Here is a 26,541-nt window from a genome sequence, read left to right as displayed (position 1 = left end):
TGCTGACTACTGTCTGTCAGTTCAAAAAAAACCCTAAAGGTTAATATTGGATTGGGCCTCCACATAGGAAGTGAGCTCAAGCCAACATAAAAGACGTGATTTGATGTAGGTATTTGAATTGAGCAGTCAACAAAGTTATATTTGTTCTTCGCACTCAATGCAATCTTTGTAGAACGACTCCATGAATTGTTGTTGGATGAATCAAGTATCAAAGTAACCAAAACTGTTAAATTTTATCCGAGATGAAGATAATAAAGATTATGAACATGGAGAGATTGATTTTTTTTGCTGTTGGATCCTTTTTTTGTTGTTGTTCACTCATAATCGAAAAAGAAAAGAGAAGAGAGTGATAAAACTAATAGCAAAGTGGAGGAACCAACGTGTCCAATAGAACATTTTAAAGTAAAACCTTTGATACCATCATATATTTGGCACCAGCCATCGAAAGAAAATAAAGAAAGAAAGCAGAAAGAGAACCAAGAAAGCAAGAAGATAAAAGAGAAGTCAATTCTATGTATTATTTTTTTCACTTAACTTGTTAAACTTGTTTCTATTTATAAATATATACAAGTTTGTTGTGATAACAAACTATTACCAACTAGGATTCTAACCCACAACTATGATTATGTTAAACCTAACATAAATATACTAAGAGGATATTTTGTTCTTATATGAGGAAATTTGTAGTTTTCTTTTATGATATTTTAATCTTCAATAAGTGTGAAGGGAATGCATGAAGCATCTTCAAGTGGTACTACAACTGTTGATAGATCATAAGCCTTTTGCAAACATAAAAAAATTGTAGTCTCGGGCAAAAAAAGTTATATTACTTGGGTCATACTGTTTTAGCACAGTGGCCAGTGACCAAAAAATGTTTTGGCCTATCCCTAAAGATATAAAGGGATATTAAGGGAATTTCTTAGGTTTTATTCGTTGTTATAGAAGGTTTGTAAGAAACAATGACAGGATTTCCAGACCTATAACTCAACTTTTGAAGAATGATACTTTAAGGAAAACTCTTCCTTTATCTTCATATATTTCTTGTATTCCTATAAACATAAAAATTATCATTTTGTCCCTCATTTTCTTCTTTTTAGATTACACAATGCGAAAGTTAAAAATGTTTCTCCCATTGTGCAATCCAGAAAAACTTCTAGATTGAACAATCTGGAAGTTACTTTTTACTTATGAATTACACAATCTAGAAATCATTTTTTTTCTTAAAAGAAGTTTCTAGATTGTATAGTCCAAAATAACTTCCATCATCTAAGTTGTCTTCTTCAAAAGTACAATGTCGAGAAGAAAACCACCGCCAACATCGAGGTCATTGCAAACAAGTCACTGTCTCGACTTCCGATAAAGGAACCACGAGCAACGAGTGTTACCTCATCCAACACTCACCCATTTTTCAACAAAGATCACATGGCTTTTAGATTGCACAATCCAAAAGTTATTTTTGGTTTCTACATTGCACAATTTTGTGTAAGGGGAAAAATAAGCGTACACAATTTGTTATTAATATAAATAATAATCATGATAACATAAATAGTAATCATAAATATTACAAGAGGGTCGATCAATAGCTTTTCTCACTCAAGCACTATTAGACAAGTATTAAATTTCTAAATGATGAACTGTTATGGGCATGGTAGTCAAAATCGCAACATCACGATGGTGTGACAACACTTACAATGTCGTGACGACGTGTAACATGGTGGCTGAAAGCGAGGTGTGGTGTGGCAACTTCACGGATGTGGTGTGGCAGCAACCAAAAATGCAGTCCCAAATTCCCATCACTAAAATGACTTCTATACCCGTGACAATGACTTCCAAAAATGCTCCAGGAAATAGGAGTAATATTGCTTGTAAGCATTGTATCTTAGTTGCATGGAGGGAATACTAGAAAATTTCAATGCAAATACTGTCAAAAGGTATTAACAGGGGGAGTTTATCGACTAAAGCACCACTTGAATGATACTCAAAGGATGTTTGAGCATGCAAGGATGCTTCTGATGAAATTAAAAAGGAGATGTGGGAATTTGTTGTTTGTTTGTAACAAAAATTAAATAAGAAATAAAGCCTTAGTATGGATGATGAGGAAATGACAAAAGCTAGTGAGAAAAGAAAAAACTGTGAGGATGAGTCCACTCAGTCAAGCAACAACTCCAATGACAAAAATATTTTTAAGAAAAGACAAACTACTATCAACAAATGTTAAAGAAAGGTCTTAGAGAGGAGGCATGTCAAGCAATTGCCAGGTTCTTTTATAACAATGCTATACCTTTCAATGTGGCAAAGAGTGAAGAATTCACTGTTATGTTTGATTTGGTTTCAAGACATGGTCTTGGATTTAAACCTTTATCCTATCATGAGATTAGAGTCAAATATTTGAAGGAGGAAGTTACAAATACATCACTTTCTCTACAATCACATAAGGATGAATGGAAGAAAATGGGTTGTACGATTATGATTGATGGTTGGACTGATAAGAAAAGAAGGAAAATAATAAACTTCTTGGTGAACAGTCCAAAGGAAACTTATTTCTAAGATCCATAGATGCATATGCTATATCTAAAAACAAATGAGAAAGTTTTTGAGATGATGGATAACATTGTTGAAGAGGTGGGGGAAGATAATGTCATGTCTTGTGATTGATAATGCAACAAACTACAAAGCTGCTGGTCAAATGTTCATGACAACGAATTAACCCAAACACAATGAAAGCATAAATGTGTTTAGAAGTAGCATCAACGTATCTGCATTTTATTCAAAAAGACTTTGGCATTTCTGGCACATATGTTTACTTATTGTCTCACGGACAAGTGAGGATCAACACTGATAGAAAGTAAATACATTGAAGTTCTTAATACTCAGTAATCCTTGTCCTGGAATTACTTTGACTTTTTATCTGAAGCTGCACTACTTTTGTTATAAGCCTTGTATGGTGCAGCTGTGTATGCATATTGCTGATATATAGAGAAGAAAACCATTTCAATACAAACCAAAATGTTTTGATAGCCTTCTTCAATGCGTTCCACGGCTAACCAGGAGTAACGGGATCGGATTATTCCCAATGTTGCGAGGAGATCAAGCACAATTCCCTGCATAATTGAATGAAGTTAGCAGTTAATCTAATATATCATCTGCTTTAAATCAACACAATCTTGTATATCTAACAAAAAGATGCCTTATTTCCAGGATTGTACCTATGTAGAGTTCAGAAACCTGGATAAGTTAAACGTTTTTCTAAGTCCTCAATTTACATAGGGTGTGTTTGGAAGAAATTATTTACTGTTTATTTGGATTTATTTATAACAACTTGTGTTTGGAAAAGGAACTTATGAAAACAGCTTATGCTAAGTGGTATAAGCTGTTTTCAGCTTAATTCAAATAAACTCTTTAGGATAGTTCATGAAATTGACTTACAACTTCCATGAAAACAATTGAACTTTATTTCCTCTTTGATTGGAAAAAATATTTATAAGTGTGCTTCTACTAATGAGCACTTTAATTTATTTACCCAAACTAAGAGTTGTGTGTAGCGACTGAATACTAGCAGTGATGATAAATTTGAAATTCCAAACCACAATAAAGCATTTCATCTTTAAAAGAGATGAATTTTTTATAGCACAATCTAAATACTACAGAAGCAAAATCTTATATAATTGTTTATCCATCATGGTTCAAAGGATCAAGCTAAAGTATAGCAACATACCTGCCAAAAGCAGAAAAAGACAATCCCTTTTATGCACAAAAACTTGGCAAGTGGCTTATGAGGTTCCAACTCTTTAGAAAACACGTGGTAGAAAACAACAAGAGAATACAGTGCAAGTGACACTGAAATGTTTAAGATGATTGTGTTTGCCCAGCTGACCCAATTGGGATAAATATCAAAATACTGCAGTGTTATCATCAAGATTGAGCACACTGGACGTATCACAACAAATTGCCAAGTCCAGTTTTTGAGAAGCTTCAGTGTCTGATGGTCCAAACGAGTAGTGTGAGGCTGCAGATTGTGGCCATGATGAGTTAAAGTTCATATTTATAAGTAGAAATGTTCAGGGAAGTAAGCATCACAATGTTTAATGTAATTAAATGATGAATAAGTGTTGCTGATGATTCTTATTTCTAAGCATCTTATGAAGAACATGCAACTTTATGCACAAAATCCCCTCAGGACTACGTAACTAGATCCCTCCTTCACTTGGCAATAACAAGAATGAAATGACTAGGCTTTTTTTTCAAAGTGAGGGCTTAGTATGGAGAAAATGTATACTAACCTGTAGGTTTACAATACCCTATCAGTTTAGACTTTTTTTTTATGAAATAAAAAGAAAAGAAAACAGGCAGGCTATTTAACTTTTAATATACTACAAATAATTTTTTACTAAAACAAATTTATTGTTGTTCTGTTGAATCCTTATGTCACTTTACAGTCATCATATGTGTGTACACAAAACAAGGTTGTTGCCACTGAAAGGGAAACATCAAATACAGTGTAAGTGGTCTCAGAGTAAGTTGTGACTTTAAGAATGCGATATCTCAAAGTAACAGAGGAGAAATAATAAAAATAATAAAACTGATATGATAGAAATATGATATTGATTCATCTATTAACTCTTGCTGGCTCTGCTGCCCTTGTTGTAATATCATTAAAAGGGTGTGATTCAGAGTTAGGAGTGGATCCATGAGCATGATCTGCAATCTCACTCTACTCTACTGAAAGACATTCAAACCCATCAAAAAACGCATAACATGATCGTGCTGCCTATATGATATAGCATTTCTCGTAGCTAACAGGTTGTTGGGCACACACACCGAGGAATTGATCTATAATGCTCCAACTCTTCCCACATTGATTTCAACTCATTAAAATATTCTGTGATTGTCAACGTACCATGCCTGAAATTGTACAGCTCTTGCTGAATTTCTATTGGATGTTGCAGATTCCATGTTAACTAGAAATATAACCAAATTATAATATGTAAATGGACATAAACCTCATCTTACAAAACAGTTTTGTACAGTTGAGCTAGGCCTAAATCCACTTTCTAATAATATCTTTTAGTATCAATACAGACTCATTATTTATCGCAATGGGAAGGACGAACAACACCAGTAATGGATAATACTAACGAATAAAGCACTCCTTTTTCATTGTGCATGGCCCACAAGGCCATACATCTACTACTCCAAAAACTTCATTTGTGTGATGCATCGTTTCAGCAAACATAATTATGCGGAACACATGCATATAAGTTTGCAAAAAAGGGGATGAGTATCAACCACCTGAAAAAGTGTCATTGGAAATGAATGGTGAATCTCTCTTCCCTTGATCTCATCCGGCACTATGTTCTTACTCAAGGAAATGTTCAAATAACTGTACATCAAGCTCAAAAACTTAGCAATCACCTGTTGGCAGCACATTGAGTAAGTTGTGAACTACTGAATTATAATACATTAAATTACTTAAACGAAATAAATTTAAATAGATGTAGTGTAGGATGAAAGAACTAGTAAGGGTTGGCCATAAGACCATAATAAAAATTATCGGTACAAATCTTACCAGAGCCTCATAACACTCTTTAATGGAGTCCAAGAATGTGAAAAATGCTTCACTTCCAAAGAAATTTATCAAACCAACATAGGAGTCTACAGCATACAATGGGGCCATAAGGATTATAATTACTATGGCCTTTTGCTCCTTTGGTTTCTTCCAGTTCAAAACATGTTGTGCGAGTAGCTTCATAGCAAAGTGCACTGTTATCATGACGCACAAAGTTGATCCATACAACACGATCTGTGCAGGATGCATTTTACTGTCTCTGATGATGAGCTTTAATGGACTTTACTGAACCTGCAGAAGTATGACTAAGGTGGTCAAGGGAACCCATCTGAAGATAAAATTATCATGAAAGGTATCTCATAGGACTCTAATGCAATGCATAACCAGTTTTAATAAAGGCTTATTGATGGTTAACACTTAATGTCAACAAAATAATCAGTTACCATAATGATAGTTGACAATGAATAAGGATATTAATTCTGCAAGTTTGGAGTAAGCTTTTCACGATGGTGAGTCAATTGATCATTTGTTACTTCTATAAACATTGACTATTCATTTTCCACTTATGCAAAAAGAAAAAGTAAGAGTGAGGATTACTTGACAAGATGTAGCATTTCTTCAACCTGATTCTAGTTCTAGTTAATTTAATTTTCTTCTATTTTAAAATTAATCCTGGCAATCTGGTATGCACACCTTTAGTCAATTTAGACAGGTAATATTGTTGACTTGTTAAAATATGAATACAATGCCAATGGACATAAGATCTATAATAGGAGCTTCATTCAAATTTGAGAAGGCTGGAGACGAATCAATTGATTTGATTTCTAGATACACATGTTCGTATGAGATGGGAAGAAACAAAGACAAATGTTTCGTTGTCCATTTTACCAGAATTTTTTATGATCACCAAGGTATAATAATAGTTCTTAAGAGTCACATATTTTAAAGTGCATCCCTTTTTCTATATATTAATAAATTTGTATCCCTTCTATATTTTGTCAACAACAGTATAAAGGCATTCAAATCACTTTCTTATACCTGATTATACACCATCTTATTAAAAAACGATCTTGCTTTCTGTTGGATCCATCATGGTTTTAAATTGTGGCTGCTGTAATGGCTGCAGCAAATTATGGCAATTGCAGCCACAGTTGCGATTTGCAAGATCACAAAAACTGCAATATTGCAACACCAAAACCTTGGATCCATTTGAATTTGACGCGCAAATTTCAATTTCAACAGCTATAGAACTAGTCTGGTGCTAATCAAAACCAGCAAAAACTTGTTGCATCATGTCAACCAATTACCTTCAACATGAAACTCCCACACTTCCATTCTTTTCCACTGAAGTTCTGCCTTACTCTTATTATATTCCCCTATCCATCTCTCAAGACTGATTAAACCCCAAAATTGTCTTTTATACCGCTCTGATTCTTTTCATGACCAGGCTTTACTTTGTCTATATAAAATGAATCACATGACAACAAAAGTAGAATTCTTGCATCCAACTCAAAATCACAAGATAGAGGTAAAAATCTAAGTTGTGATCCAGAGCAATCAGGCACTGCAATGTTGGACTGTCCCAACTGAACCACACCTTAGATGAGACATGGCAAACTAGCTTCCTCTTTTAGACTCGATGGTTGGGGTTTGTGGACTGTCCTGATTGATCCTTGCCTAGCTCCTCTTGAACTTATGGATTTCTCTCAATCACTAAACTACCGATATTTTTTTTGCTCAAACAAGTCCCCATGCCTACCCACAAAAATCACGAGACTAATTCTGCAAGGAAATAGAGTATCAATCAATGAACAACTTCTCTTCCTATTGAGCTCTATTTGCATATCTAAGGGCCCAAGCTTGATCACTCATTTAGTACCACATTTACTACATAAACAGCCTCATTAATCCCCGTTATTCTGTTCTGTTATGGAATCAATCACCCAAACCATTCCATCAATAATCACGCTCTTAATCCAATAATCAATTTCCTAAACCCCTTCATTTATTGCCAAAAACCCTAAACCCCTTTTAAATAAACACATCTTCTAGAGCACAGAACACACCTTGACCCTTAGAGACCCGAAATGCATTCCCCTGACATCTCAACAAAAGCATAAGAGAAAGAAAAGAAAAAACTGACTTCCAGTAGCTAGTGTGACTGACTATAACACCACAAACACTAAATCTTAAATGTTCTTCAGTCCTGCAACCTAAACCAAAAGTGAAGCCCAGAATCTAGATTTACAGAGATTCCGAATGAATAAATGCACTCAACAAAAAACATTTATACATCTCAAAGAAGTAAAAACATTAGATAGAAGTGAATAAGCCATATGATAAACCAGAACAAAAATATAATCACACAAATCATGGAACAAGTTTGGAAATACAAGTAGCAATGGCGGTGTTACCAAGGTTCTAAACTTTGATTTGCCTTCTTCTTTGGTGATTTGTGTAATTGAAATTGTGTTTTGAGAGTAATAAACACTGGAATTAAATTCTTGCCGTACCGTAGTTGGGAGGGTTGGATAGATTAAATTGGTGATGAAGAAATGATGCACTATAGTCAAAGTCTGATAAAAAACTTTCTAGAATTTATGAAAAGTACAACAATAATGCATACAATAAACACTCTTATCATATATTATTAAATATATAAGTTGCATGATATATAGAAGATTTGTCGACATTTTGATTCAAATCTATGTTTGAATGTACAATAAAATACTTTCCATAAATCGTCACAATTCAGACATTGCACGTTTCTTCCTGATATTACACCTGCTTTATTTTACACCAGAAGAAAAGATACACGGCGTTTTATTGCATTTAAAAAAGGAAAAGAAAAATGAAAATGAAAAATATTAAATATTAAATAGAAAATGAGAATTTATTATTATTATTATTTTTAAATTGGATTTTGCATACAGAAAAATATTTGTTCCGTGTCGTTACAATATAATAATAATAATTATTATTATTTTATTTATATTTTTTAATTATATTCGTGTTATTTTAATTTTTTTTTTCATGTTTTCATTTATTTTAAAGATATAATTGGTTTTTTTTAAGATGATATATTTTTAATTAATTTTTCTAATTTAGGTTTATATTGATTATGTGTAATTTAGGTTTATGTTGTCGTGTAATTTAAAAGATCAAAACAAAATTGAAATAAATTATGACAAATTTAAAATTAAGTAGAAAATATTATTAAATAGACATCGCTAAAATTATGTACTAAATGATATAGTCAAATTATTTTATGGGAGTTTGTCCCACAAATTTGTTCTCTAGTTTGTCATTTGGATTTTTGTTTTGATTTTTACTAGGTAGGTATGTGACACAAAAAACCAAAAATAAAGAGGTTGAACTTTTCTTTCCATGTCAATGATTATATCCACCATTGTTCATCTTTCTCGTCATCAATTGTATCATCATGCATTCATTAATGTAAGTTGATAATGTTAAAAACGAAAAATATAGTAGAAGAGATGGTTAAATTGTGATTTAATTATTTTTTTTTTTAATTATTTGAAAGATGGTATTCAAATAATGTTCTAATTTATTAGGTTAGACACAACAAACTAACTTTACTGAAGTTTGTAATATTTATGATTGATAATAGTTTATGATTCTTGTGTTTGATAGATTATATCTGATGCAAGTTAAACATAAACTGATTTGTTGAAAAGTTAGATTTAGAGAGATAACTTTTTCACAAATATCTTTTAACATATTTTTTCCGATAAGATACATAATGTGTATCTTAGGCACCAGTATGGTCAAAAGAATATATTTGAATGATTATTTTATTTTTGGTTATTTTAGTCTAACTATACTGGTAGGGTTCGCATACCATGACTCAGTTCCTGGTCCAAGCCGATCGAAACCACAAACCATTACGTATAATCAGCGATCAAACACTGGATAATGCATTCCTAAGCATGACCTAACTCCCTAATCCGACCCAATAAGAAAGGACACATGCTAATAATATAAATAGGCATAGATTCCAAGAATCAGGTACGTCATTACACAATATTGATAGCACCGAGTGTCGAATACGAAATTCTCACTTGAGCGTTGGAGTGCCTTTTACAGGTAGCAGCATCCGAGCTTAGAGTTCACGAAGACCAAGAGGGAGAGTAACGAAGGAAGATTGAGGAGCTCGTTCTCAGAGGAAGGGAGGAAATGCAGACCGACCGACCAAGGAGTAGCCTGAATCGTTCTCTTGGTTCCAACCCTGTTCGAGAACAATTGCACCCATCGTGGGGTCGAGAGAGTTAGCGTGAAGAGGAAAGTAGATGGTGTGAACCAAAAGCATGATGAACGAGAGGATGTCCGATGCTGAGCAGATGACACTCTTGATATTTCTGCAGAAAGAGATGGCTGAGATGAAGAGAAGGAACGAGGAGACTAAGCGGAAGAATGAGAACGAGATTCTAACTCTCTGAAAGGAGAATGAAGAGATGAAGAGGAAGTTCGTGGAGGGGGTCCATCTTCCGAACCGACCAACCTTGTTGGGAGGTCCTTCACCACCCTCGTCAGTCTTAGGACTGTTAAGGAGCTTAAGGATAAGATCCATACCCAAGAGGTTGACGAAGAATCTTATCTGAATAGGTCAGTCCCCACGACCCATACTCTGGACTTGACCCGCCGGCACCCATTCACTGACTCCATAATTGGAGTACCGCTACCAGATAAGTGGAAAGCTTTAATAGGGATCGTTATGATGGCACAACCAACCCCGACGAGCACATGGACGTGTACACCACACACACGAGCTTGTACACTTCGGAAGACGCAATTCTGTGCCGAGTCTTTCTACGTCACTGAAAGGAGGAGCTTTGAGCTGGTTTATGAAGGTTCTTCCAAACTCTGTTGACAGCTTCGAGACACTGGTATCTAAGTTTAAGACACGGTTCACTACCGATCGACCACACCATCTGACCTCCATCGCCCTAGTCAACATTCGTCAAGAGAAAGGAGAATCTATAAGGAAGCTCACTGATAGGTTTGGAAAGGTAGCCACGAGCATCCAGAATCTGAGCCAGGACGTGGCCATTCATCAAATGATCACGACCTTACTATCAGGACCTTTCGCTGACAACTTGTGCATGCAGCCAGCTGCAAACTTGGAGGAGATAAGGCGGAGGGTCGCTAAGTTCATGCAGTTGGAGAAGCTAAAAGAGTTCAGGAATCAGGCTCGTGCCAAAGCAAGTGGAGGTAAGGGAAAAGAAGAGTGTCACAACCAACGAACTGCTGGTCGAGGAGATAGGTGCAAAGATAATCGGGGACACCGATTCACAAGATATACCCCTTAAGCGCCGACAAGGGAGAGATTTTGGACAAGGCTTTTAGTGCCGAGCTAATTCCACCACCGAGGAGGGTTGTAAGCCCTAAGTACGCCGACCGAACTCGTAAATGTCGGTATCATAGAAACAGTGGACACACCACTTGGAGTGTCAGACACTAAAGGATAAGATCGAGAAACATATCCAAGACAGGCATCTCCGTCGGTTTGTACAAGGGGGCCGAAGTGCGAAACGATCCCCATGGAAGGAAGAGCCGATGAGACGGAGAGACTACACCCCTCTGAGAGCGCAAAAGGATGACCGCCAATCTGAGCGTTGGCCTAGAAGGGAGGACCCTTCGAGAAGGGAGTTCGGTGGACATCCTCTACTAGAAGACGTTCAAAGAGATGAGGATAGTCAAGGAGGAGATGAAGCCATATGATGATCATGTGGTCGGCTTCTCGGGTGAGAAAGTGGGCACCATAGGGTATATCGAACTCTATACCACCTTCGACAAGGGAGAGGCAAGCAAGATCATCAAAATCTGATACTTAGTAATAGACACCAACAACTCTTACAACATTCTGCTGGGACGATTGTCCATCAATAGGTTGAGGGCGATCGTTTCCACACCTCATCTGGCCATGAAGTTCCCATCGGTGTCGGAAGACATTCTCACGATGCACGTGGATAAGAAAATGGCATGAGAATGTTACTCAAAGAGCCTAAGGGTAGAGCCTACATGGCAGGACGCCTATGGCGACCGATCCCCTAAACTTAAATCCTCTTGAGGATGAAGGTCCCCTCGAGGAGGGGCTCAACCGATGCCCAAAGAGTACACAATCCCTTTAGTCAACCTAGAGCCCCGAACGGTTGAGTCGAGGCTCGAGGCCAAAGAAAAATTACGTCAAGTTCCTCTCTTTGATGAGGAACACAACAATTACGTAGGCACAACAATAGTAGTGGCCGAGGCCGAGTTGATACATCGGGTGTTGAAGAAGAACGTTGATCTCTTCGCCTTGACAACATCATATATGTCGGGGGTGATACCAGATATCATTACCCACAAGCTCTTGGCCTACAAGGAGGCGATTCCGATAGCTAAGAAGAAGCGCAAGCTTAGCGAGGAAAAGAGATTGGCAGCAAAGGAAAAGGGTGAGAAACTTTTGTTAGTCGGGTTCATACGGGAGGCCTGATACTCCAATTTGTTGGCCAATGTAGTCATCGTCACCAAGGATAATGACAAGTGGAGGATGTGTGTAGACTACACAAATCTTAACAAGGCGTGTCCAAAAGACTCGTACCCCCTCCCTAATATCGATCGACTGGTAGATGGCGCAGCCGGCCACAAAATCCTCAACTTCCTGGACGCATACTTTGGCTACAACCAGATAAGCATACATCCGAGGGATAAGGAGAAAATTGTCTTCATGACGGACGATGCAAATTACTAGTACGAAGTAATGTCATTCGGCCTGAAAAACACTGGAGCAACCTACCAACGACTCATGGACAAGGTCTTTAAAAGACTGATTGATCAGAATGTGGAGGTTTACGTGGACGACATAGTGGTGAAGTCAGACTTGTGCGACCAATACATCAAGGACTTGGAGGAAGTCTTTGAGGCTTTGAGGAGGGCAAATATGAGGCTCAATCCCGAGAAATGCGCATTCAGAGTGGAGGGAGGCAAGTTTTTGGGTTTCATGTAGACCCATCGGGGAATTGAGGCTAACCTAGATAAATCCTGAGTGATAACTGACATGAGAAGCCCCCAAAACGTGAAGGAAGTGCAACAACTTATCGAGCGTCTTACCACCCTCTCAAGATTTGTCCCTCGGTTGGCTGAGCAAACACAACCGATGGTACAACTACTTTGGAAAGCAGCAAAGTTCAGCTGGGATGAGAAATGTGAAGAAATATTCCAGCAGCTAAATGAGTTCCTATTCGCACCGGCAGTGATTCAGAAGCCTAGATCCGACCAACCAATAATTGTCTACCTATCGGTCATGGAGGAGGCGGTGTGTGCAGTGCTCGTGCAAGAGGTGGAGACGGAAGAGCGCCTTGTGTACTTTGTCAGCTGGACGCTTCATGCGATCGGAACAAGATGCTAGATGATAGAAAAGGTAGCACTCGCCTTAGTCTTGACAGGCAGGCAGATGCGACCATACTTTCAAAATCACACTATTATGGTAAGGACAGACTATTCGATCTTCAAAATTTTGTTCAAACCAGATCTTCCAGGACGCATGATAGGGTGGTCGGTAGAACTCTTGGAATTCAACATCCGATACGAGCCGAGAAGGGTAATAAAGTCCTAGTACTTAGCCGATTTCTTGGTCGAGCTAACCCCTCAATAAGACCTTTCATATGGGTGGACTGTGTATGCTCATGGGTAGTCTAACAAAACGACATGCAGAGTCGGGGTCGTGCTCGAGGGTATGGGCGACCTCATCCTTGAGCAGGCTCTCAATTTTGAGTTCAAGGCCACCAACAACTAGGCCGAGTACGAGGTCATCCTAGTCGGACTAAACCTGGCCTACGACATGAGAGCTCGTGAGGTAACTTGCAAAAGCAACTCCCAGTTGGTGGTCGGTCAGATAAAGGGGGAGTTTGAAGTGAAAATGTTGTTGCTGCAAAGATATTACCATACAGTCTCCAACCTCATTTCCCTGTTTACAAGGATGACGGTGGATCACATCCGTAGAGAGGAGAATACGAGGGTTGACGCGCTGTCTCAGCTCGTTACAATAAAGAAGAAGGGCCACCACAGATCTGTGGTGCAGATCTGCCTAAAACATCCCAGTGTGGGGGAGGCCGAATGCTTGGCCATTACAGGGGACGATACTTAGATGACCTCGATCATCAAATACTTAGAGCTTGACATATGCAAGCTGGAGGAGGAGAAGAAGATGAGACAACAGTGTGTGAGGTACACCATGATTGGCCAGGACCTCTACCAAAGAGGATACTCCAGGCCACTATTAAAGTTTATCACTAAAGAGTAGGCAGAGTATGTCCTCAAGAAATCCATGAAAGAGCATGTGGAAACCACTCGGGCGGAAGGACGATGGCCACTAAGGTGCTCAGGGTCGGCTACTATTGGCCGACCGTCCAAAACGATTGCGCAAAATATGTGAAGAAATGCGCCAAATATCAGGAGTATGACCCTTTGTTCCACCTCAAGTCCGAGGCGCTCCACAACATGGTGTCCCCATAGTCGTTTGCCATTTGGGGAATGGACATCATTGGTCCCTTCAGCCTAGGCAAGGGACAAACTCGATCGAGCACCCCAAGACTAACGGGCAACCCGATGTGGCGAATAAGGTCATCCTTAAAAAAAAAAAATATGAAGGTCAATACGAAGGTCCGACCGAGAAGCTTTCCGCAGGGAGACCTCGTCTGGACAATGCGAAGTGAAGTGAGGAAGACGGATATCAATTAGTATTAGACAAAAAAAATATAATTAACTCTATTCTTCATAGACATACTTGGGATTTTTGATCTCAGGTAAGATCTCTTACCTTCCATCCATCTTTGTCCAGCCAGCTCATAAATGTTAGACCAACCAATCTCAGGGCTGACACAACATTATTGGTAAAGGAAAAGAAAACTCCAGCGACCAAGCACTCTCGCCTCAAAAACCGAAGACCAAATATTCAATAGGGAAGGCCCCTTTCGTATTTGAGATGTTGCAACCGGAGGGGCATACCACCTAGAGTGGTTCTTGGGAAAAATTGTACCGAGGACGTGGAATGCCACACACCTTAAATTTTATTACAGTTAAAGATTAATAAAATCATGCACTCTTTCCTTGCTCGACTGTTTTCTCCCTGAGGAGGGTTTTCGGTCGGGAAGGTTTTAATGAGGCATTTCTCTTCAATCATGTGAATTAGCATATGAAATCATGCACTTTACAACACTCGATTTGGTGAAGGATAACCTTAACTGGTGTTCTTGTCGGTTTACCTTCGGGTTGACTAGATGGGCAAGCTCCACTTCTAATTTGCCTTTTCTTGGTGCACTGAAACAACGCTCTGTTGAGACAGAGAGGGCTCTACATATTGATCACACTCCGACGATCAAGTCAGTGAGAACATACAAAATAATAATCAATTTCAGGCTCTAGTACTCAGAAACAGCATACCTTTATCGGGATCTCAAGCCCCTTTTATAGTTATTCCTCTAACAGCTTTCACTCACGAGAATATAATCTCTACTAAAAGCATAAAATAATAACATAAAGTCACCTGCTCACATGCACCTTTCATGTTTGGGTGCTAACAATAGGAAAATATTTTGTCCACGGGCACCTTTAGTCACTATGCTAACAACATAAGAGAATCTCGTGCACCTTTATTCTCGGGTGCTTTCCACTTATTTAACATCTTTATATATTTAACTAACAGTTTTATGCATATATTTATTTAACTGACAACTTTGTGTATATTCACATATACTCTTTTCTAACAACTTAATATATATCAACATATATATTTAACTAACAACTTTATATTAATATATGACCAAACTTATTGTTTTCTCTATTTTAATTATTCTCCATCAGATTTACCAACAAAGTTGGGTCGAGCCGAGTTGACCATACCCACACCGAGGCACCGAGCACACAACACTCCTGTCCAGTACAACTGGTATACCCTATCGGCACCAACAAGACTTGGTTCGATCAAGGACGTAACATTAACCATTATACCCTGTCGACACCTATAAGACTCGTTTCGGTAAAGGACATAACCTTAACCGATATACCCTGTTGACACCTACAAGACTCGGTTCGGTCAAGGATGTAACCTTAACTGGTATACCCTATCGACACTTACAAGACCCGGTTCGGTAAAGGACGTAACCTTAACTAGTATACCCTGCCGACACCTACAAGACTCGATTCGGACAAGGATGAAACCTTAACCGGTATACCCTCCCAACACCTAAAGACTCGGTTCGGTCAAGGATGCAACCTTAATTGGTATAACCTCCCGACACCTAAAAGACTTGGTTCAAACAACCACGCTCAACTTGATCAGTTATACTGTTCGACACTCAACAAATTAACCAAGATAAACCTTATTTACAATTGTTCCGACCGATTGACAATTAAAATTAATTATAACTTGTATTATGTTAAAACAGGGATAAGAAAGGAACGAATGATATATTAATTTGTAAAAGAAGGAGGAGGCCACACCCCGGTCCCAGAGAAACAAAAAGAGGCCACACCCCGGTCCCAGAGAAACAAAAAGAGGCCACACCTCGACCCCGAGGAAAAAAAGCAATAAAGACAAAGCCTAATGATCTTCGTCTTCATTCTTACGTGCAACCATTGACATCGATGCCCAAAATTCGTCTGCCTCAGAGAAGTTCACCAGACCTTCATACATGTGTTGAATTATCACTTAAATTATATGTAGGGATATCGTGTGCGGAAGCGTGATAATCTCAACCAAAGATTATGAAAAATTAAAGTAACAAGTAAAGTGAGAATGATACCATAAATTTTTAGGTGGAAAACCCTTTTAAATAGAGGTAAAAAACCACCGACGAGAGAGCCAAAACTTCCACTATAATGATATTGGGAGTACAATGAATTCCTCTCAGACTAATGATAAATAGCCCCAAAACAAATTCTCTCTATATGGGTTAAACACTTACACCCAAGAGTAGAAATAGAGAGTATAGGAAAAAGAGAGAGGAAACAAGTGTGTGTTGTTGTTTGTTGTTTTTTACATTACTTGAAGGAAACCACTATATATAGTGGTTCTAGGAGACAACAATAATAAATACAATTAATGGTAATTAACCTCCCTTTGATTGCAATTGATTGTGACAATTAACCTCCCATTGATTGCAATTGATTGTGGCAATTAACCTCCCAATTATGACAAGAAAACGGAAAGGTGAGTCATAACCCACAAATCTCCACCTTCACTTGCCTTTGACGGGAACACTCTCTCGCCATGAAGCCTTGATTAAGTATGGATAATACCAGCTAAGTTCAGGCAATGATCGAACTTAGCCGGTGGAAGTGGCTTGGTTAACATGTCTGCAGGATTTTCGGCCGTATGAATTTTTTCAACAATTATATCTCCCGTATCAACAATGTCTCGGATAAAATGGTGTTTAATTTCAATGTGTTTGGTCCTTGAGTGATACTTATTGTTCTTGGTTAAGTGAACAACACTCTGACTATCACAAAATATAACAAGAACATCTTGTTGAAAACCAAGTTCACTTACCAAGCCTCGAAGCCACATAGCCTCTTTCATACCTTCTGTAGCAGCAATATATTTTGCTTCAGTGGTGGACCGCTATGGCTTGAAGTGAAGAATACCAACTGATAGCAGACCCACATAGGGTAAAAATGTAGGCTGAAAGTGACCTTCTCCGATTTAAATCACCACCATAGTCAACATCAACATAGCCAACTGCTCCTCTGGGATCGACTCTATGTTGATCAAATACCAAACCAAGATTTGAAGAACCTTTCAGATAACGAAGTATCCATTTAACGGCTTCCCAGTGTGCCTTGCCTGGATTATGCATGAACCTGCTAACAGCATAAGCTAAATCAGGTCTAGTACATACCATAACATACATGAGACTTCCAATTGCATTTGAATACGGGACATGTGACATGCGTCTTTTGTCCTCGTCTGATTTTTGACACTGATCTGATGACAACTTGAAGTGGGCGGCAATTGGAGTATTAACAGCTTTGCAATCTCGCATTCCAAGTTTGTCAAGCATCTTAAAAACATACTTCTTTTGTGATAGAAAAAGTTTTCCAGCTTGACGATCTCTGTTGATCTCCATTCCCAAAATTTTCTTGGCAGGACCTAAGTCCTTCATATCAAATTCACTACTAAGCTAAGCCTTTAACTTGTTAACTAAAAATTTATCTCTTGCAGCAATCAACATGTCATCAACATATAACAACAAGTATATAAATGACCCATCAGATGTCTTTTGAAAATAGACACAATTATCATAGCTACTTCTGGAGTAGCCATGTCCAACCATGAAAGAATCAAACCTCTTATACCATTGTCTTGGTGATTGCTTCAAGCTGTAGAGAGATTTCTTCAAACGAGGTCCTCCTTTCCAGGAACAACGAACCCCTTAGGCTGCTGGATGTAAATCTCTTCCTCAAGATTACCATGAAGAAAAGAAGTTTTCACATCTAACTGTTCCAGCTCCAAATCATACAAGGCAGCTAAAGAAAGTAATATACGTATTGAAGTATGACGAACAATAGGAGAAAATACTTCATTAAAGTCAATACCTTTCTCTTGATCAAAACCTCTTACAACAAATCTTGCTTTATTCCTTGTACTCTCAACACCATGGATCCTTTCTTTTCTCTTAAAGATCCACTTGCAACTAATGACTCGTTTTCTGGTAACTTCACCAATTCCCATGTTTCATTTTTTAGAAGACTCTCAACTTCTTCTTGCATACCAGCAATCCACTTTGTTGAGTCATCACTAGAGATAGCTTCAGAGTAATTCTTGGGTTCACCTTCTTCACCCATCTCTTGTGCAATAGTTAAAGCATAAGCAATGTTGGCAGATTCTGCAATTAATCTTTGAGTCGGTTTTCTTGGTCTCTGTTGTGGAAGTTCTTGAGCCATAGACCACGGCTGTGGTAACCCTCGTCGTTTAGGTGGACATTGCTCATGTGGACTCAAATGTTCATTTGTACCATCAATAACAGTGACTTGATCATGTTGAGTACTAGAGGAATTGAGAACGTTTTCCTCATGAGCGGGTGTTTTAATCTCAAACTCCACCTTCTCTCGAGCATCTTCCTGGTCACCTGTATCAATTGAGGAAATGACAGTATCTTTTACAGAAGAGAGCATAACATTTTCATTAAAGGTCACATTCCGACTGTGAATTATTTTGTGAGATTCTGGGTCATATAAACGATAGCCTTTAATCCCTAAGCCATAACCCAAGAAAATGCACTTCTTAATACGAGGTTCTAATTTTCCCTCGTTTACATGAGAATAAGCAGGGCAACCAAATATTTTAAGATTAGAATAATCAACAGGGTTACCTGACCAAACTTCTTCTGGAATGTTGCAATCAATTGATCTGTTAGGAAAGCGATTTATCAGATAACATGCTGTTGAAGCCGCTTTAGCCCAAAAAGATTTGCTCAAACCAGAATGGGAGAGCATGCAACGAACTCTCTCCAAGATAGTTCTATTCATTCTTTCTGCAACCTCGTTCTATTGTGGAGTACTTGGGATGGTGAGGTGTCTAGAAATGCCTTCTTTCTTGCTGAAGTCATTGAATTCATTCGAACAGAACTCAAGGCCATTGTTTGTCCTTAGCCCCTTTATCTTCTTGCCAGTCTGATTTTCAATCAATAATTTCCACACTTTAAAAGTGGAAAATGTTTCATTTTTATGTTTGAGAAAATACACCCACAGTTTTCGTGAGAAATCATCAATAATTGTCATCATATAACGACATTTACCTCTGGAGGGAACTTTTGACAGACCCCAAAGATCCGAATGAATATAATCCAAAGTACCTTTGGTTATGTGTATGGCTTTAGTAAAACTAACCTTTTTCTGCTTACCAAAAATGCAATGTTCACAGAAATCAACCTTTCCAGTACAATGGTTACCAAAGTGACCCTTCTTCTTGAGGATTAGAATTTCCTTCTCACTCATGTGGCATAATCTCATATGCCACAACTTGGTGTTATCTTTGTTGGGTGAGGCAACAGTTGCAGAACCTGTAACAGTTGAACCCTGCAGCATATACAAACTATCACATCGAATTGCCTTTAGTAACACAAGAGCTCCTTTAGACACTTTTAAAACTCCACCTTCAGCTGAGTATCTACACCCATGAGATTCAAGGGTGCCTAAGGAAATGAGATTCCGTTTCAACTCAGGGACATATCTGACACTTGTTAAAGTTCTAACAATTCCATCATGTGTCTTGATTTTGATTGTTCCTTCACCAACAACTTTGCATTGAGCATCGTTTCCCATCAAAACAAGACCATTATAAACTGGTTCATATGTGGTAAACCAATCTCTATTGTGAGACATGTGAAAAGTACAACCAAAATCAAGAATCCAATCATTTTTAGACCTTTGTTAAGTGTTGGAAGCTACAAAACAATCCCCATTAGATTCAGTTTCAACAATACTAGCTTCGGAAAATTTTCTTGGTTGTTTACCATTTCCCTTATCTTCTCTATCTTGATTATTTTTCAATTTATAGCATTCAGAGATCTCGTGTCCCTTTTTCTTGCAATAACGACAATATTTGGAGTTCTTGCCTCTAGATTTTGACCTAGATTTATACTTATTGTTCCTACCTTTCTCTTGGTTTCTCCCTCTAACTACTAATCCTTCACCAGAACTTTCAAAATGAATTTGAATATCAAATTTTTCTTTGGCTAGTAAATTAGTCTTAACATCATCAAAGCTTAAGGTAAGAAAATTACCGTATAACATAATTTCTTTGAATTGTCGATGCGAGGGTGGTAGAGAAACAATAAGTAGAACGACTTTATCGTCATCATCAATTTTAACATCCAAATTTTCCAAATCAATTATGATAGAATTAAATTCATCAAGGTGAGATTGGATGGGAGTACCTTCGGACATTCAGAGTGTAAAGAGTCGCTCCTTTAACCGGAGTTTGTTTGCAAGACTTTGGGTCATGTATAAAGACTCCAATTTACTCCATATGCCTGGTGTAGTTTTCTCGTTGATGACCTCACGCAACACCTCACGGGACAAGCATAACTGGATTGTAGACAATGCCTTTTCATCCATTTCATCCCACTGCTCCTCTGTCATAGTGGTTGGTCTCATCATTTTACCAATCAAAACTTTCTTTAAACCATTCTGGGTGAGAACAGCTAGCAACTGGACTCGCCAGATAGCAAAGCTGATTTTACCATCAAATTTCTCAATATCCAATTTCGACATTATTGAACAACAAATCCTGGTTGAATTATCGAAAAAGCTCTGATACCAATTTGTAGGGATATCGTGTGCGGAAGCGTGATAATTTCAACCAAAGATTATGAAAAATTAAAGTAACAAGTAAAGTGAGAATGATACCAGAAATTTTTAGGTGAAAAACCCCTTTAAATAGAGGTAAAAAACCACCGACGAGAGAGCCAAAACTTCCACTATAATGGTACTGGGAGTACAATGAATTCCTCTCAGACTAATGATAAATAGCCCCAAAACAAATTCTCTCTATATGGATTAAACACTTACACCGAAGAGCAAAAATAAAGAGTATAGGAAGAATAGAGAGGAAGCAAGTGTGTGTTGCTGTTTGTTGTTTTTTACATTACAATTAATGGTAATTAACCTCCCTTTGATTGCAATTGATTGTGACAATTAACCTCTCATTGATTGCAATTGATTGTGGCAATTAAATTCCCAATTATGACAAGAAAACGGAAAGGTGAGTCATAACCCACATTATATTTATTATTGAAGAAAGATATTCTTTTTGCCATTTGAGTACCCAATATATGTACTTATCAAATTGTATATATTTATTTTTAATAATGTATAGTCATATGCCACTATTAATTATACAATTTTTTTAATAAATCGTGTATCACTATCAAGCTTTAACAATCCAAATAGGTTTACACTCAATTTCAACAAAAATATTTATAAATGAAATATTATTTTTATTATGTAAGATATATCTTACCATATCTTTTTCAAGGAAAAGTAAAAGTATTATGAAAACTGATCAAATTCAAACCGTCTTGTCATAAATTAGAATGGATCATATTTTAAACCAAATATGAGAAATTACGAAAGAATTAAGAAAACCAAAGTAATTGGATTATATATTTTTTCTCTCAAAAATCAATCGAATTCAATTCATAGACACTTTTAATTTGTATAATTAGCGAGTAAATACATTAAAAGGAAAAAAAATAAATGAAACTGTAACACATTAATTTCTCAAAAGAAAAGAGTTAATTTAAATGGAATGGAACTTCAATAATTATTTCAGGACAAAATTTACATAGCAAAATATGAAAAATGAAGGTTGAATTACTAAAGATTAAACATAGAAATATGAGAAATTACTACTATTGCGTTGAACTTCTACAACTCTTGACAAGATTATAATGATCACACAAGTACAAACTACAAAGTAACAAAATCTTATCCCCACAAGCTTTCTTCAAACAGAAGGAAGATACAGTGTGATAAACTAGTTAAACACTAGCTAGAAATTCTACCATTGAGGCTATAAATAAATTTTAATTAGGTTCCTGAAGTGTGTGATTGTATTTGTACTAATCTGAATCATGCCATCCTCTGAATGTTGCATACTGAAATTTTGTATAACTTAGTGACTGAAAATTGCATTCTATCATAGAGATTTCAAAACTTCTCCTAGGACTAGTCCCCATTGAGTCCAATGGGTGCCACCCTGCATTTAGAAAATCAAATTAAAACCCAAATGAGAATGTAAGAGCAAATCCTGCATTTAGAAAATCAAATTAAAACCTCAAATGAGAAAGTAAGAGCAAATCATAGGTAGTATTGAATGATACAAATGACCATACCTGGCAAAATACAGCAAAAGGCTCTCTAAGAGGTCCATCACATGAAAGCTCACTTGTACTACCATCAATGAAGGTTCCATCAGCAAAGATCACCTGAGATTGATAGAAGACTTGTTACTGATGACTAGGAGAGCAAAGTAAACATCCTAAAAGGTTCAAAACTGACAAAAGACAATAGATTTGGTAGTAGATTGTGGAGATAAATCTGAGCAGACCTCTGATGCATATCCAGCAGTGGTGCCTGCAATTGGTTTGGTATATGAACCTACTGGAGAGCTTCTCTGAACCGCCTCACAGAATGCAAGGAGACGCTGGCGGTTTCCTAGCTGGACGGCCTATTGGCATTGAAGATGAACTTTATTTTTCATCTGAATAGTTATGATATTTCTTGAAGATAAATCGATCAAAAAGTACTTATAGAAGAATAAAATGAAAAGGTGAATGAATCTAACTTCTTCCAAAAGTTATCAACTTACACAACACAATGCTTTTAGAAGTTCCTTCATTTAACTTTTCCAGAAGTTAAGGAATATAAGTTGATATTAACTTACCAGAGGCTGGACTCATTTACACTGTCATTTTTCTATCCTATAAGTACTTATTGAAAAGTTTGTTCAAATAGGACCTAACTAGTTGTCTAATTCATCCACAGCTTTTCTACAAGCAACACCATTTTGCTAGTAATGTAGACATTTTATCTATAAAGAAAAGAGAAGATTCAGTAAGAAAACCTGAACCGTATCAGAACGGGGCACTCGGGGGAGTGGCTGCACTTTATACCCTTTAGATGCCAAAACTTCAGCAATCAGGAAGGAACCCTTATATAGGTTAAAGAATTGTCTCACTACAAGACATGCACAAGAAAAGCACAATCTACTGATGAAAATGAAGAATTCAGTACCTTGATTGCTTCCCCAACCATTTGTGGTGAAAGAAATAATCCCTGGAAAAAGGCTCGCATGATATCACCAGGAGTTGAGCCACAATCCATGCCAAGTCCCGGAGCAGAAAGACGAGCTGCAGCCGCTTCAACCCATTTTTGCTTCCCAGCAACATATCCACCACATGGTGCAATCGTTCCACCTGGATTCTTGATCAAACTGCCTGCAATCAAATCTGCACCCTGCTAGCAATGTACAGTATAAATATGCAATACTACACACAAGACAAGACAATGGCATAATCACATACCACCATGGGAGGTTCAATGCTTTCAACAAATTCACCATAGCAATTGTCCACCATGACTGAGCAGCTGGGATTTTGGCCCTGTACATGTATATTTGAGGGAATTTCAGAGAGCAAAATGCCTTAAGTATAAAAGTTATAGCCTTACAGAACAATAGCACAGACAAATAAACTGCTAAGGTACCCCTAGAATGAAACCTAACCTTGATTATTTTTATTGCTCTTCCTATGTCATTAACACTCAAACTCCGGCGCCATGAATAACCACATGACCGTTGTATGAGTGCACATTTTGTTTTGGGTTTGACAGCACTCATTAGTAAATTCCAATCAAGTCCACCATCCTCAGCAAGCTGAAGGAAAATATCCAAGAAGAGTCTCAGAAAGCAGACTAGTGAATTACAGCCAGAAAAAGTACTACTAAGTAGTGTCATACTGGAACTTCTCGGTACTTCACTCCGAAATCTTGGAGAGAACCCAGTCCACCAGAGTCCCTTTTCCCAATTACTTCCTCTAGTGTGTCGTAGGGAGCTCCAGCAACTGCCAAAAGCTGCCAGCTATATTAGTCTAAACCTTATTCCAATTACAAATACAAGTATTCTACAGAAAAATATTCTACAACTATATAGGGGTAACTTCTAGCAAAAATGAATAGCAGAGAATGTGAAAAACAATGTTACCTCATCTCCAGGCCTCAGGAGAGCAAATAAAGCACATGTGATAGCATGAGTACCTGAGAAGAACTGTTGATAGATGAGAATATTATAAATCATATATTGTCAACTTTGGCAAAAACTAAGAAAGGTGGGATAGAGCACAAGTGGTGAGTGTGTTTCTAGAATTTGAACTCATGATATCTAAAGCGTATAAGGCAATAGCCTTACTGTTATGCCAAGGCTCATCTTCAGTAAGAACTAATAAGTAATGTAAAAAGGAACAAAATGGAAAACTAAGAACCTGTGAACGAACAATAGCTGACTCAGCCCCAACAATTTCTGCAAAAGCCTGGTCAAGAGCCGCACGACCCCCAGCTTCATCATGACCATAACCAGTGCAACCACCAAAGTGCTGTAGCAAATTGAAGAATATGCATAGCAACCAATTTGAATTCCCAAACACAGATAATAACTAATTCTTCAGAAATTATAATGAAAAAGTTTGATAGCCTGATTGTATAACTACCAAGGCTCACAGGTAGAATAGTAATTTACATCCAATCCAATAAAGACAGTGACCAACCATGGTACAGACATGTGAGCTCCTAACAATCAAATTTAGGACAGAGTGCTGAAAAACAGAAGTAAACTAATGAGAAGATGACTTTGCAGATAAACCTTTCACTTTCACAGAACTTTTTTTTATCCTTTTTAGGGGAAGGAGAGTTCTTCTCCTAGTTCTTTGCTACATATCAGTTACAGTGTACAGGACTGCAATTTTTCTGCATCTTCGGGGATTACTGTTCAATAATTTTGACTGAACTGAAAGGTCTAATGCAATCATTCCAATGGCTTAAAAGGCATCTCTAGCAACAACACTAAAAACAGTTAACAATAAGTTTTGTTAGCATCAAAACCATGATGGGCATCATATCAAATCAAATAATTATTAATCCAAGAATATTATAGCATACTTGCAAACAGGTTATCTAAATCAAAGGGCAAGCTTACATGAGATCCAACTCGAGCATTCTGAAAAGCTCTAAGGACACGGGTGGTATTGCACGCAACCAAATTATCCACACCCCTAAACTCTAAATGTAAGGCATCTACCGCTTTCACAACCTGCACTACAAGAAAAGGAAACCATTTACCATTACTGTTCTTTACCAATCCACAAGCATTTTCAGCATGTGAATCAGACACCACTTCAAAATCAGAATTTTTACTCAAAAAATAAATTTGACTCTGCTCATAGAGAACCAAACGATAATCTCTAAAATTCAGGGGAAAGAACAGAATATATATTTTGAGGAATGAAAAGGAATTCAAATCATATGCCACGTGCCCTTTCCATTTAAAAGAAACAAGAATACAAATTCAAAGGTGCATTTCAACTGAAACATTCTCCTCCTACATTCTCACAGACAAATGAAAATCACAATTCTCCAGAACCAGTTTTTATTCATTTCCTTCACATCTTCAACTCATAAAGTAAACACCAAAACCAAATTCTGAACTGCAATGAAAAAAAGGTATTCAACCAAAACAGACCGTAATTTGATTTTCTACTTCCTACAAAGGCCAACAACACAATTCCTATATCTCAAACTAACAGGAAAAAAACTTTATAATCTTTTTAATCACCCAAAAGAAAAAAAGGTATTCTTTTTCCTGTTTTTATGATTCCTAATGCTTCCCAAGCAACCCTACGATGCAGAATGGTTCTGGGTTTCAAAAAGGTCTAACTTTTTTAACAATTATGAATGCTTTAGAAGTAACAAAAATGGCAGAGAGAGAAAATAGGGATGGGGTTGGCAGCACATACCTCCGGCACAAAGGGGTTGATAACATTGAGAGGAATGGAGAGAGGAGAGATAGCCATTGGAGTGCAAGCTCGAATAGGATAAGCAGATACAGCCTGCTTATGGGAACATTATTCCGTGGCACATTCTTCAACTTCATAAGTCACGGTTTAAAAACTAAAGAAAAATTATTGAAAATCATTATTATTACTCTGCAATATTCTCTTCTTCTTTTATGATATCTGTTAAATTTAATATTTATACTAATTTGTTAATTTACTAATGTAGATTATCATTTCTTATTATTAATGTATACTATTTATAATCTAAATGAAAATAATACAAAGAAGTAATATTACCAAATTGTGTTAAAAAGAAAAGAAAATATTTTTAATGTGTGCAGTTTTAGAAAAGAAAATGATTTCCTC

The 26,541-nt window shown here is 37.2% G+C and overlaps 2 protein-coding genes across 13 annotated transcripts; both read right to left on the bottom strand.

Moving 5' to 3' along the window:
* Positions 1–2,742: 2,742 nt before the first annotated feature.
* On the bottom strand, positions 2,743–8,330 carry LOC137825886 (uncharacterized). 4 transcript variants are annotated; one of them, XM_068631690.1, is made up of 5 exons: positions 7,981–8,330; positions 5,567–5,857; positions 5,290–5,412; positions 3,716–4,006; positions 2,743–3,101 (listed from the first exon to the last, which is right to left on the bottom strand). In XM_068631690.1, exons 2-5 carry the CDS (start codon positions 5,813–5,815, stop codon positions 2,892–2,894), a joined length of 873 nt encoding a protein of 290 aa, XP_068487791.1. In that variant the 5' UTR covers positions 5,816–5,857; positions 7,981–8,330; the 3' UTR covers positions 2,743–2,891. The 4 variants fall into 4 exon arrangements, with proteins under 4 accessions (XP_068487791.1, XP_068487798.1, XP_090153710.1 ...); XM_068631697.2 differs by having other exon boundaries at positions 8,080–8,212; XM_090297584.1 differs by having other exon boundaries at positions 7,960–8,088.
* A 13,623-nt stretch (positions 8,331–21,953) lies between these two features.
* On the bottom strand, positions 21,954–26,292 carry LOC137827510 (uncharacterized). Of its 9 annotated transcripts, none has more exons than XR_016517500.1 (12): positions 26,137–26,275; positions 25,320–25,433; positions 24,610–24,720; positions 24,333–24,395; positions 24,089–24,202; positions 23,856–24,005; positions 23,656–23,733; positions 23,366–23,587; positions 23,196–23,245; positions 22,680–22,799; positions 22,465–22,557; positions 21,954–22,328 (listed from the first exon to the last, which is right to left on the bottom strand). XR_016517500.1 is itself a non-coding variant. In XM_090297462.1 (12 exons), exons 6-12 carry the CDS (start codon positions 23,967–23,969, stop codon positions 22,269–22,271), a joined length of 774 nt encoding a protein of 257 aa, XP_090153588.1. In that variant the 5' UTR covers positions 23,970–24,005; positions 24,089–24,202; positions 24,333–24,395; positions 24,610–24,720; positions 25,320–25,438; positions 26,137–26,292; the 3' UTR covers positions 21,954–22,268. The 9 variants fall into 9 exon arrangements, 7 of the variants coding, with proteins under 7 accessions (XP_090153588.1, XP_068489780.1, XP_090153591.1 ...); XR_016517501.1 differs by having other exon boundaries at positions 23,366–23,568; XM_090297462.1 differs by having other exon boundaries at positions 23,196–23,282; positions 25,320–25,438; positions 26,137–26,292.
* Between the last annotated feature and the right edge of the window lie 249 nt (positions 26,293–26,541).

This window comes from Phaseolus vulgaris, chromosome 11 (genome assembly GCF_051622355.1).
Source record: "Phaseolus vulgaris cultivar YP4 chromosome 11, ASM5162235v1, whole genome shotgun sequence".
NCBI classification, from domain to species: domain Eukaryota; kingdom Viridiplantae; phylum Streptophyta; class Magnoliopsida; order Fabales; family Fabaceae; genus Phaseolus; species Phaseolus vulgaris.
This window is presented reverse-complemented; position numbering and strand designations above follow the sequence as displayed.

Excerpts from the sequence above, each read along its gene's own strand:
- LOC137825886 (XM_068631690.1), bottom strand. The coding sequence starts at position 5,815 with ATGCATCCTGCACAGATCGTGTTGTATGGATCAACTTTGTGCGTCATG. Across the intron at positions 5,413-5,566 it reads AAGAGTGTTATGAGGCTCTG|GTGATTGCTAAGTTTTTGAG; the intron begins GTAAGATTTGTA and ends TGCTGCCAACAG. Across the intron at positions 3,102-3,715 it reads TCTTTTTCTGCTTTTGGCAG|GGAATTGTGCTTGATCTCCT; the intron begins GTATGTTGCTAT and ends TCAATTATGCAG.
- LOC137827510 (XM_068633679.2), bottom strand. The coding sequence starts at position 26,193 with ATGGCTATCTCTCCTCTCTCCATTCCTCTCAATGTTATCAACCCCTTT. Across the intron at positions 24,721-25,319 it reads ATGCTCGAGTTGGATCTCAT|CACTTTGGTGGTTGCACTGG; the intron begins GTAAGCTTGCCC and ends AATTTGCTACAG. Across the intron at positions 23,588-23,655 it reads GCATTGAACCTCCCATGGTG|GGTGCAGATTTGATTGCAGG; the intron begins GTATGTGATTAT and ends CATTGCTAGCAG.